This window comes from Calonectris borealis, unplaced genomic scaffold (genome assembly GCF_964195595.1).
Source record: "Calonectris borealis unplaced genomic scaffold, bCalBor7.hap1.2 HAP1_SCAFFOLD_35, whole genome shotgun sequence".
Classification (NCBI taxonomy): Eukaryota; Metazoa; Chordata; class Aves; order Procellariiformes; family Procellariidae; genus Calonectris; species Calonectris borealis.
Window position 1 is genome coordinate 370,753 of NW_027441451.1, and position 12,393 is coordinate 383,145.

At 53.9% G+C, this 12,393-nt stretch overlaps 1 protein-coding gene across 1 annotated transcript; it reads right to left on the minus strand.

Moving 5' to 3' along the window:
* Nucleotides 1–5,845: 5,845 nt before the first annotated feature.
* On the minus strand, nucleotides 5,846–6,781 carry LOC142076171 (olfactory receptor 14A16-like). The gene has a single exon (XM_075138549.1). The coding sequence runs from the start codon at nucleotides 6,779–6,781 to the stop codon at nucleotides 5,846–5,848; it is 936 nt and encodes a 311-aa protein (XP_074994650.1).
* Nucleotides 6,782–12,393: the final 5,612 nt, after the last annotated feature.

Here is a 12,393-nt window from a genome sequence, read left to right on the forward strand (position 1 = left end):
AGGGTGGTTTCCGAGATGATGGAGCTTTTCTTGGCAGTGCAGAGGGAAGGCAACCTTGGTAGTGGGAAGAGAAGGAAACCTCCACAAAGCACAGCTTGGAATGTTCAGACTGGATGTGAGGAAAAAGAACTCTCACTCAAAGGGTAGCCTTGTGGTGTAAGTGGTCACCCAGAGGGAGTCTGGATCAGCCCATGGCTTTGTGTTTCAAGGAAAAGTCAGTGAGGGTGGAGAGACATCAGTGAAGGTCTAGAAATGCTGGGGTGAGAGCTAGGTGGGAAAGCAAGATGGGTGTCTACAGCCTGAAGGGCAAGAGGTGCAGGCATGGGACAGTGTAGGACAGCCTGCAGTAGAGATGGCCTAGGCCTCTGGCAAGGCTGACAGGCCCATCAAAAGCGAGGTCTTTGTCCCCTTGGCTAAGGCAGTTGCCTCTGCCACCGAGGCCTCCAAGGAGGAACTTTCTTTTGAGGCTCTGGACTTCATTTCCTCCTTCTTGCCCCTTCTTTGGGAGGCCAGGAGGTACCATAGAATTTTCCTACCCTTGGCATTGCTCACCCTCACATCCAACTGCCCCCAAGAAGAGCCCTGAGCCACGCGTGAGAGACTGGATCTGCCTTCCCAGGGCCTGGGGGTGAGGGCTTGGCCTTTCTGCTTCACAAAATAAACCAAGGGTTTTCTCAGCATTACAGCCACCTGCACAGTGCCTTTGCCTACCTGCAATCATGGCCTCCAATGATCTGCTCTAACGAGGCCATGGGGAGGCTTTGTCAGTAATGGTCCTCAGTGGGACCCATTAATACTTCAAGGTACTTTGAGTTTTGCTTCTGACTTTGAATTCTTGAGAGGTTTGTTCTTTCCCCTCTCATCATGGGAGCTTCAAGGACTCAGCACCAAATACACCATGGGTCTCATTAAAATACAGAAAGCCTTAAGGAGCTCTTTCTCTTCCTGTAGTTTTCTTTAGGTCTTCCAAGCTTGTACAGCTAATTGGAGTCATTTCACAGTGTAGTTAAAGAGGAAGATTTCAAAGTGCACCAAATGAAAGTTATTTTTTAATTTAAAGTTTCTATTTTATTACTTTTCAGTTTAGAGAAGAGGTGATGGAAGCCTTCTCCAAGTGATAGTGATCCAGGGTGTCTCCTCAGGAGGTCTGGACAGGTAGGAGAAGCAGTCCCTTGAGGTCTGACTCTGTATGGAGAACTTTGCTCCTCACCTCCCAAACCTCACCATTTCTCTCATTGGCCATCTGGGACTTACATCACTCTTCCTTGCATCAGACTTCTCCACTGATCTCTGCAGCTGGGTGTTACAGCTCCATGGCACCATCTCCCACCTGCTCTCCTCAGAGAACTGGCTGCACACAGGCCACATAAAAACTTTTCCTATTTGCAAACAAAGAAAAGCCAAGCATGATAAAGTTTCATAAACAATAAAACACACTCCTCAACCATATGCTAAGTACAAGCTGTCTCTAATGAGGTTGTCTTTCTACAAGGGATAATCTTATGAGAAATGTTTGAGATAGATACAAAAAGTTAGATATAACCATAATTAAAGAATTGGCTAAAGAGCCAATGGGACTACTGAAAGACAGGCAAGCTTTTAACTCCCTGAAGATCAAAGCAGCAACTGAGTAGGTGAGAGTTATCTGAATGAACAAAGAATAACGTCCAGAGAAAAGTAGAGACTGATGGAATGGGACTTTGTCTAGAGAGTCTGCATGTGCAAAGGCGACATCAGAAATGGTCATTGTATGAGGACAGGTGAAATTATATGAAAGATTAGAGAAACTGAATACACCGTATAACAGGAAGAACAGTGGTAATGAAGTTACAGGGCAAGACCAATATTTCTTTGGAATATCCCTTTTGAAAGGTCATTGGATTGGTAGAGGTCTCTTGTGAGTGAGGACAAGCAAGAGTTGCACTCATCTTTGAAAGTGGCCAAAAGTGCAACCCAGGGAACCACAGGCTGCACAAGCTCACTTTGGTGGGGGGCTGAGCCATTGAATGAGTGCTCGTGGGTGACACTTCTGGGCACCTAAAAGAGAAGAGCATCGCCATGGACTTACCAAGGGTAAATCATGCCTCGCCAACCGGGTTGCCTTCATGATGAAGGAGCTGCATTTGAGCATGAGGGGACAACAGTTGATGTCATTGTCCTCCATTTCAGCAAGACTTTTGGCGTGGTCTCCCTCAATATTCTTGTACCCAAGTTAGGCCATTCCAGTCTGGACAGGGGGACAAACAGATGAGCAAAACACCAGTTGGATGATGAGGCTGAGAGTGCAGGGTGAAGGGGCCATGCTCTACTTGGAGGCCAGGGGACGTACTGGGGTTTGGTGAGGCGGCACAGGGGACTCTGCTGAGCCCTGTGCAGTTTAACACCTGCATCCACGACCTGGAGGAGGACGCAACTCTCACCACATTTTTCAATGATACCAACTTGGGAGGACCATTCCTGTGCCTTAGGGACGCCTTTCAGGGGAAACCTGACAGGTGGGAGAACTGTCCTGTCAGGAACTTCATGAGATAGACAGTGGACAAAGGCCAGGTCCTGCACCTGGGATAGACTGACAGCCTGCAGTAGCAGGGGAAGGGGACTGCCTGGCTGGGGAGCAGCTCTGCAGAAAAGGCCCTGGTGGTGCTGGGGATAGAAGGCAAAACAAAACCCAGTAGTGTTAGATGGTGGCAAAGGTGGCCAGCAGTGTCCTGGAGTGTGTAAAGAGGAGCCTTGCCAAGACAGTGCTTTAGGCTCTAAACAGAATTGAAACAAAGCCTCTGACTTGGGTTCTATCAAGTTAATTAATAGAAGAGAGGGAGGTGGAGGGACCTCAGCATTTACAGGTTCCTGCTGAAGATTTAAGGCCTCCGAGAAAGGAGCTGAAGAGAACACTTGTGAACTAGCATAGCCTTTAGATCGTTTCACATGTGAGGGCTCTACTCCCCCATCTCAATCATTGGCACCCACAAACCTCCCCTGCTTTTCCGTCCTCTCCTCCCAAAACCTGACCAAGTGATGGGAGGAAAGGCAGCAGAAAGGCCCTAGGCCTCTGTGAATCAGCCGGGGTCTGGCACCTGGAGGGCGATGGTGTCATTTCATTGGACACCCCATAAAGACTCAAGCTGGGGAGTGCCTCTGCAAGTCCGAACCAACAAGGTCCATGGCCAGGCAAGGCTGTGTCTCTGGCTGTGTCTGGAGACCCGAACACCTACAGCTTAGATGAAGCTGGGGCTGAACCTCAGGCCTGGGCTTCAGTGGTCTCCTGGGCCCATGGGCAGAGATGCAGGTGGAGGCCCCAGGTGATGCTGCTCAGGGCCATGAAGGCCTATGGATGCTCTCAGGGCCCTGACACTGCCATATTGGACCCCACCTGCCACTGCCCTCACTAGGCCAAATTCTCATTCCCTGATGTGCAGGGTCTGCTCTCTGCTACTCTCCTTCCCATGTCCCTGGGTATCTGGCAGACCACAATTTCATGGTCACTATGGCCAAGGCTGACACTGGTCTTCACATCCCTGACCAGCTCTTCCTCCTTTGGCAGTACCAGGTCCAGGTGAGGAGAAGACTGGGTGGCCCATTCAGAAGCTGACCCACACCAAGCCACCATCTAACCTGTTACGTGTCCCATAGAGACCCTCCATATATCTGAGCTGCCCTGACACCACACAAGGCAGCCCCCACTCCTCATCTTCCCCATCGGTCTCTCCTAAAGATGTTCTATCTCCATTACCACAAAAGCCATGGGAGCTGTCCTTCCCCACCTCAGCTCTTGTCCCACTGAAGTCACAGCTCTGTGATGGCACCCGGGGCTCCTGCTCTCTGTGGCCCAGGCTGTGGGCTTTGGTGCCCATTTGGGCTGCAGCCCCTCCGATGGGGCACCAGGGCCAAGGGCAGACTTGTCCCATGCAAACCTGGTCCCCAGAGATGGGACCCCGTGTGTGGAAAGGCTTTGCTTCCCAGCAGAGGCATGCTGGAGTGGGTGGCAGGTGGCAACAGAATGGTGGATGAGGTTGCCACAGCGAGAGCAAAAGCTGCAGTGCCCAAGGCCAGAGAGAAAGAGGCAAGGGCTGTGCAGCCCCGGCAGGAGAGGGGTTTGCTGTCCCAAGTGACTCTGCAGCACCGTGGGGCCTGTGCCAGAGGTGGGGCTGATCTCCACGATGGACAAGGTGCTGCTGAGAATGTCCCTGGGGGAGGACAGCCTTTGATCCAGCCACACTGTGGACATCGTGCTGGGGGCCAACCAGCTAGACAGCAGCTCTGCAGAGAAGGACCTTGGGGTCCCAGAGGACAAGCAGCTGAGCAGGAGCCAGCAGTGCACCCCCGCGGCCAAGGCCAACAGCCTCCTGGGCTGCATTAGGAGAAGCATTGCTGGCAGGTGGAGGGAGGTGACCCTTCCCCTCTCCTCAGCACTGGTGAGGCCCCATCTGCAGTGCTGTGTCCAGTGCTGGGCTGCCGAGTGCAAGACAGTTGTTGACCTACTAAAGCAAGTCCAGCCAAGGGCCACAAAGCTGCTTTAAGGGACTGCAGCAAAGGTCCCTCCTCAGGGCTGGGGTGTCCAACCAGAGATGGAAATGGCTGGTGTGTGGGACTTCTCTGGGATGGTTTTCCCAGGGGAGTGTCGCCCGGGTGTCCAGGCACCTTTGGCGCCTTGCTTCCTTCTCCATGACGCCTGACTCTGCACTGTGAGCACCCTGCTGTGGGCCCCCACCCTGCACACTCACACAGCTGAGCTCTACACTGCTGCTTTCCTCTCCCGGGCACTTCCCAGCCCAGCCCAGCCCCTCCCCACCTCTCCCCACCACCTCTGCCCTCTCCCCAGCCCAGCCCAGCAGAGCAGCCCAGCCTGGGCTGGTCCCACGGCAGTGCCCACCGCAGGGTGCTGCAGAGCTCTGGGCACTCACCCCACGGCCCCAGCCCCTCTGAGGGGCACAGCAGCTGCTGGGGGGCACACAGGGAGCTCAGCCTCCCCATCAGCCCCAGGGATGCTGCTGGCCCCAAGGGCACGAGGAAATGGAGGCTACTCACTCGCTGCCTCTCCTGAATTCATATTGCAGGTGATGCCCAGCCCTCACTGAATTTGCCCCCTCCTCTCTCCCACCAGCCCCACTCCCCACGACAGCACGACAGTCCTGGCCCTGGGCCTCCTCCGGCACCTCCTGCATCTCTCCAGTCTCCCCTCCCTCTGCCTGCTGGGTCCCCACTCACTCCCATGGCACTGCAGAGTCCTTGTCCAGGGATACGTCGATTTGGTGCTTTCCTTTTGGGGGACTTCACCTTGGAGGGTGTTTCACCTTCTGAGTCTCCATTCATTCCAAGCCCAGGGCCCGGGGTGGGTCCCAATCCTCTCCTCTCCTCACCCCTCCAAAGTCATTTCCAGAGACTCTGGTATGTGCCATCAGTCTTGTCATCCATGAAGAAATGTGAGAAGATAATGGGAGCTCATGGACCATCTCCCCTGCCATTGGACACCAAGAAGAGAGCTCTTAAATCCAGACCGTTTGGTCCAGTGGAACCCAATGGTACCGTGAGCTTAATCCCAAAACACTGAGAATAAAAAGGAGAACAGACTTTTTAAAATATCAATTCCTTGGATATTTATTTGGAAGCAACTCTCAGGGAAGAGCCCAGCCTTCAGGTGCTGCACCTGGGAGATCCCCTTTTATTGAAGAGCTGCTATTGGGCATGCCACATCTGACACAGTGTTGGGCAAGAGTCACAGGATCAAGCCGCAAGACAAGGAGTATAAACCCAGAAAATTATATATAAGCAGGATTATCACAAGAGAAAAAATCAGACTCGTGGCCTAAGATAAACTCTGGGGAATGTGCAGAGAAGGGGAGGCAGGTTATTGTCGGTGAAACAGCGTCCACTGGGCCAGTTTCCTTAGGGCATCCTTGAGCTCCTGGTTCCTCATGCTGTAGATGAGGGGGTTCACTGCTGGAGGCACCACTGAGTACAGCACTGCCACCACCAGGTCCAGGGATGGGGAGGAGATGGAGGGGGGCTTTAGGTATGCAAATATGCCAGTGCTGACAAAGAGGGAGACCACAGCCAGGTGAGGGAGGCATGTGGAAAAGGCTTTGTGCCGTCCCTGCTCAGAGGGGATCCTCAGCACGGCCCTGAAGATCTCCACATAGGACACCACAATGAAAACAAAACACCCAAATCCTAAACAGGCACTAACCACAAGAAGCCCAACCTCCCTGAGGTAGGAGTGTGAGCAGGAGAGCTTGAGGATCTGGGGGATTTCACAGAAGAACTGGTCCACAGCATTGCCATGGCAGAGGGGTAGTGACAATGTATTGACCGTGTGCAGGAGAGCATAGAGAAACCCACTGGCCCAGGCAGCTGCTGCCATGTGGACACAAGCTCTGTTGCCCAGGAGGGTCCCGTACTGCAGGGGGTGGCAGATGGCAACGTAGCGGTCGTAGGCCATGACAGTGAGAAGACAATACTCTGCTGAAATGAAAAAGACAAACAGAAAGAGCTGTGCAGCACATCCTGCGTAGGAGATGTCCCTGGTGTCCCAGAGGGAATTGGCCATGGCTTTGGGAAGAGTGGTGGAGATGGAGCCCAGGTCGAGGAGGGAGAGGTTGTGGAGGAAGAAGTACATGGGGGTGTGCAGGCGCTGGTCGCAGGCTATGGCGGTGATGATGAGGCCGTTGCCCAGGAGGGCAGCCAGGTAGATGCCCAGGAAGAGCCAGAAGTGCAAGAGCTGCAGCTCCCGCGTGTCTGCGAAGGCCAGGAGGAGGAACTGGGTGATGGAGCTGCCGTTGGACATTTGCTGTTTCTTGGCATAGGGGTACTGTTCAAAACTGGAAAAGACAAGGAAAAAGTATGACAGACTTCTCCAAGCAAAGCCACTCCTTTTTTCATAGAAATCCACCCCCCCTAAAATTGAAACGCATTTCCTTCTCTGGTTTGTGCTGGCTGAGTGTGCTGTGAGGAGCAGGACCTCTGTCCACGGCCAAGGAGCCAGCTTTTCTCTGCTGCAGTGGGTACCTGGCAGCTGGTTTGTGACAGCTCCAATTTTCCCAAGGGATGTCAGATGTCATCCGCCCTTAATGGAAAAAATCAGTATCTGCACTCATGACTCTCAAGAGCGTGGGCTGCAGAAGAGAGACTTAGCGTGTCCTTATAAGAATTTTGTCTCTGTTTTTTATTTTCCACCATCACATCTGCTGAGTGTTCTTTTTAGGGGTAGAAATGCTCATTTCTATGACTGAAAATGTGAAGAGTCTTGAGACAGGACAGGCAAAAGGGCTCAGCTCTCTGTGGCTTAGTGCAGTCAGGTGAGCTGCAGTGTCCATCAGTCTGTTACCCAGCTGCCCTGCTCTTTCCCTTGTGCTGCCTCAAAGATGACTTCACACACAAATTACTCATTAAAAAAATACAAACCTAACCACTGGGCTCTGATGAAAGCAGGGGAGCACTGTTGCAGAGGGCAGATCTGCACACTCTTCTCTTCCCCACCCCAGAGGTGGAGTTGTGATGGAGAAGGACACCGTCCCTCACAAGAGAAGCAAAGGACTCTGAGCGGAGAGTACTGACCTCCAAGGGAAAGCTCAGCCCTCCCTGGGATCCTACAGGAGAGCTGTGCCTTTCTGGAGGGCAGCTCGCAAGCCCAGCAGGACAGGCAAAGCAGAGGGTCAGGGGTCCTGAAGATGGGATGTCCTAAAGGGAGAGTCAGCTCATTGCCCAGCAGACAATGCCCAGAAGACATCCACAGTGAAGGACCGAATGAGAGCTGCCTTAACGGAGCCTACCCCGGTGCTTGTTTGCAGCTTCCTCCCACCCCCTGCCCAGGTCTCTGCTGCCTGGAGCTGTCCCTGCCGAGAGCTGGTTCCCTGTCCCCACCTCTCCTCCCTGTCGGTGCTCACAGACCCCATCCCACCCGCTGTGTGCTCAGCTCTGCTTGCAGACCCCTCCTGGCAGCAGGGCACTGCACAATGTCCATGCAGGCTCTGATGGGATCATCAGACCAACCCTGATGAGCCTGGAGAAGTTGTACTGCTGCTGTCTGTAAGCCACGGTGTGTTGATTTCTCATACTCCCTGCTTTATTCACTTCCAAGAGTAACAGATTTGGAAATTCAGTGCCTCCTCTTGACATGAGACATTAATTTCTATGTCCCATTGCCCACCCAGGCAACCCAGAGTACAAGGTAGAAAGAACAGGATACTTGCTTTTCAGGTAGCCCCTGCTTTGCTGTGCTTCTTCAAAAGTCTTCTGGGAAAGTCCTGTAGTGATCTGAAGATGTGAGCAGGGCTGACCCAGGCAGCACCCTCTCGACAGCAGAAGGACCCTGCCCTGCTGGGGCTCGCTCCTTCCACCCACAGCTTCTCCCCACAGCGCCGTGGGGAGCTCCCCGGGCAGGCTGAGTGCTGACCCTGGCAGGCGGCAGAGTCCCTGCCCCAGCACACAGCCCCTGGGGTGCAGGGACCCGGCTCACAAGGACAGCCCTGGGCACCCCTGCCTGCACACCCCTGCAGTCCCCCCCAGCAGAAGGCAGCCCTCATGCCCTCTCCCTCTGACCGTGCAGCAGGGAAGCCCTGCTCTGGAGCACCTCCTCCTCCTCTACATTACAGAAAGTGAGTGAGTCCTCCTGACAGAACCAATAAACTGTCAGATGTACCAGTTTTCGGAGATCCCTCCAGGAACTGAAGCTGCATTGCCCCGCACCCAGAGACTTACCACGTAGAGGGCTGTGAAGATTCTCCCCCAGTGAGCTCTCAGCATCCTCCCACTCCCATCTGCCTTTAAGCTCTCTCAGCCTTGCAGGTCTCCCCTCGGTGCCTGCAGGCAGTGCCCCCAGCCCTGCTCCTGGGCAGAGCTGTCTCTCTGCAGCGCTGCCCGCTTGCCAGGAGCTCCCTCCATCCCAGGAGCCCAGCCCAGCTCAGCAGCAGAGGACCAGCCCAAGGCACCACTTGCTCTGCCCCCTCGGGGCTCCCTCCACGTGTCCCTGCGCCTCCAGGGAACCTGCTGGGAACAGCCTGAAGCCATCACTGATGGTCCCTCCCTCAGCTGCGGAGAGACACTTCTTTCCAGCAGGGGCATTTCTCCCATCTGAAGAAGAGTCAGCTCCAGGAATCACCTTTTCATTGGCCCATCTGTAGACAGGACACCCGGACAGGGACAGGGAAGGATCTCATTTAGCACTGCCGAGGGAAGGGATTCAGCCCCCATTCCATGCTTGTGGCCCTGGGGCTAGAAGTGGGCTCAGCTGCCCCCCACGCACAGCACAAGCCCACAGGAGGTGGGATTCCTCTGGCCTCAGCTCAGGTGTGCACACAGCAGACACCTGCATGTCAGCTCCTTCTCTCAGCTCCCTGCTAATTAATGGAGATGGAGGCCAGGGCTGACGTGGTCACATGCAAAGACCTGGGGGCATTTGGAGTGCCAGAGATGGTCCAAGATACCTGGAGCTAGCTGCAAGCTCTAGTGGAGCAATGCTGAGAGACAGGGCAGCATCTGGGGGCATCTTCTTGGAGGTTGGAGGTGAATCTCTTTGGCCAGTGGAAATGGCATCAGATGCCCACATTTAGGATGATGGAGCTGTCTCTCTTCTTTATGTTCTGGGCAGCCTACGCAGGGATTCATCTGGTGGAGTCATGTACCACAGGGAGAGCTCAGTTCCCCTCTGTCTTTCCCATCCGCCAGGTTGACTAGATCTCCATTGGCTCTAATGGCGGTGGTGTCCTGAACATTCTCCCATTGCCCAATCCACTTCAGGGCAGTTATTCCATGTAAGGCCAGTTACAGGCCTGTAATGGTAGGTGAGGTGCCAAGGCTCTCACACACAGCGACATGCAGTTGGCAGGGACAGCGATGGTCCTACACAGGAAAGCCATCCCCATGCAGAGCAAGGGTGTGACAGACACCCAGACAGCATTGCGACAGATCCAGGGCCTTTGGGCCAGAAACTGATTGCCACCCCTGCAGCGTGGCAAGGTCCGTCCCTTCTCTCTCCAGTAGAGGTAGGGCACTCCATGAAGAGGAAGCCCATCACACCAGGGTCACCACGCGTGTGCCTACACCTTCAGACTTCTGGTTTTTCTCTCCACCAACCTTCCCTCACCCCCTGGAGAACACAGTCAAGGACCAGACCAACAGTTGTCACAGTGGGCCTGTCAGGAGCACCTTGTCATTCCTGGAGATCAGCTTCACCTCCACCAAAGGCCCTCGGGGACAGCAGAGACCCCACTGACAGCAAACCCATGTCTTGCCAGGGTTGCCCTTCCCAGCCCTGGTCCTCTCTGCCCTTGGGGACAGCAGGGTTTGCTCACTCTCTTGGCACCCAGGTTCAGTTTTATGTTTCCACCTGCTCTCCACCCCGGCATGTCTCTGCTGTGAAGCAAAGCCTTTGCACACATGGGGGCTGGGACACTTGGTCCCAGGTTTGCCTAAGACAAGTGAGAGCTTGGCCTGGGGCTGCACCTGCAGTGCTACAGCCCAAATGTGCACTGATGCCCTCAGCCAGGGGCACAGCCAGGACGAGCTTGGGCCTGTGCTTTTTGACATGCATGGAGGAAGTGCCATGGCATGGTGGGACAAGTGACACAGCTTGGGGTGCTGCAATGGCTGGGTAGAGGCTTTTCAAGAGAGACAGGCTGGAAGGCTCAGGAGTGGGGTTCCCTCAAAGTGAAGAAGTTGTTTGGATGTCTGGAGGTCGTTCATGGGGCCAGTGAGATGTTGGGTGAACCCTTGTGAGTGTGGGTCAGAGGAGAGGCCAGTAAAGGTGACATCGTGGTTGGAGATAAGGAACCCACAGTCAGGGTGGGGAAGTTGGCATAGTCTTTTCTAAGCACCCCAAGGAAGTCTCTGGCTGCAGAAGCCTGGCTCTCATGGGGGACTTGAATGGCCTTGGCATTTTCTGGAAGGGGAACACAGCAGGATGCAAACAGTCCAGGCGGTTTATGTCTGGGGAACCACTTCTCAGCACAGCTGCCAGATGGGCCAACAAGGGCAATCCAAACGCGGATTTGAGACTCACAAGCAGTACAGAGCTGGTCAGGGATGTGAAGGTCGATGTAAGCCTTGACCATTGTGACACTGAAATAGTGGAGTCCCAGCTCCCGAGGGGCGTGCAGAAGGAGAGTTAAAGACTGCACATGGTGGACATGGAGGAGAAGACTTTGGCCTGTTCCGGGGAGTTTTAGTGGGGATCCAATGGTCAGCAGCACCGAAGGGCAGCAGAGCTCAGTACAGCTGGTCTTCAAGGACAGCATCCTCCAAGCTCGGCAATGGTCCATATCAAAACTCAGTTGAAACTTGAATGGGATTTCAAGGGCACCACGATGAGCTGTGACTACTTCAGGGACAGGTCAAGAAGAATATCTGTGGCCACTGCTTCATTGAGTAAAGCAGGTGTGGATGGAGCTGAGATACTCGATGTCCTCTGTGCCTCAGTCTTCACCAGCAAGGTCTCCCAGGCCTCTGTGCCTCGAGGCAGGACTCTGGAGGGGAACAGTCAGGGCTGGATAGGAATCAAGTCCTGGCTTATTGAGCAACCTCAGATGTTACCATGAGAATGGAGGGGCTGCATCCAAGGGTGCTGAGAGAGCAAGATGATGTCAGAGCGAGGCCAGTCTCCATCATCTTTGACAGGTCATGGAGACTGGGGGGACTCCCTGACGACTGGCAAAAGCAAAAGTTGCATGCCTGTTTCAAAGAGTCCCAGAGGATGAACTGGGGAGGGAAAGGCTGGTTAGCTTCGCTTTGGGTGAATAACATGTCCCAGAGGTTGTTCTGGATTGCATTTCTGGGGCGGACAAGCCCCTCCAAGTGACACAGCTTCGGGACTCCCTGGATGTCTTGCAGCTCTGCAGAATAATTTCTTCATTCAAAGCCTTGGGAGGAAATGTATTTTTGGAAATGGCTGTAGAAATCTGTATTTCCATAGAGGGAGAGAAAGGGTCGTCGTCTTGCTTGTCCATGGCCATGGCCATGGCCTATGACAAAAATCAGGAGAATTTATAGACCAACCTCAAAGTTCTGAAAATGAAGACTTCTCAACAGTCATTACACAGACCTCTTCTCTGTACATGTTTCAACTTTTGCCTAACATCTTCTTTCAGGGATTGATGCAGCTGCCAGCACAGAGGTGGCCAATGCCTCCAAGATACATGGGGGTAGCTGAAGCCCTTCCGTGGGACAGGGAAATGTGACCCAGGACCTACAGGATCCTTTCTGAAGCAGGAGCTGGTGGCCAGGCAGAGAAGACCAAGGCACCTGGGTTGAGACACCTCATTTCTCTCTCTGGACTAGAAAGGGACCTCTCAGCAGTTGCACTCGAGGTGTCCAACATTAGAGATCACTCTCATCCCTCTCTTCACCTGCAGTGAAGTCATATGTAATTTACCTGCAGGCAATGAAAACTGAGTGGGTCTAGAT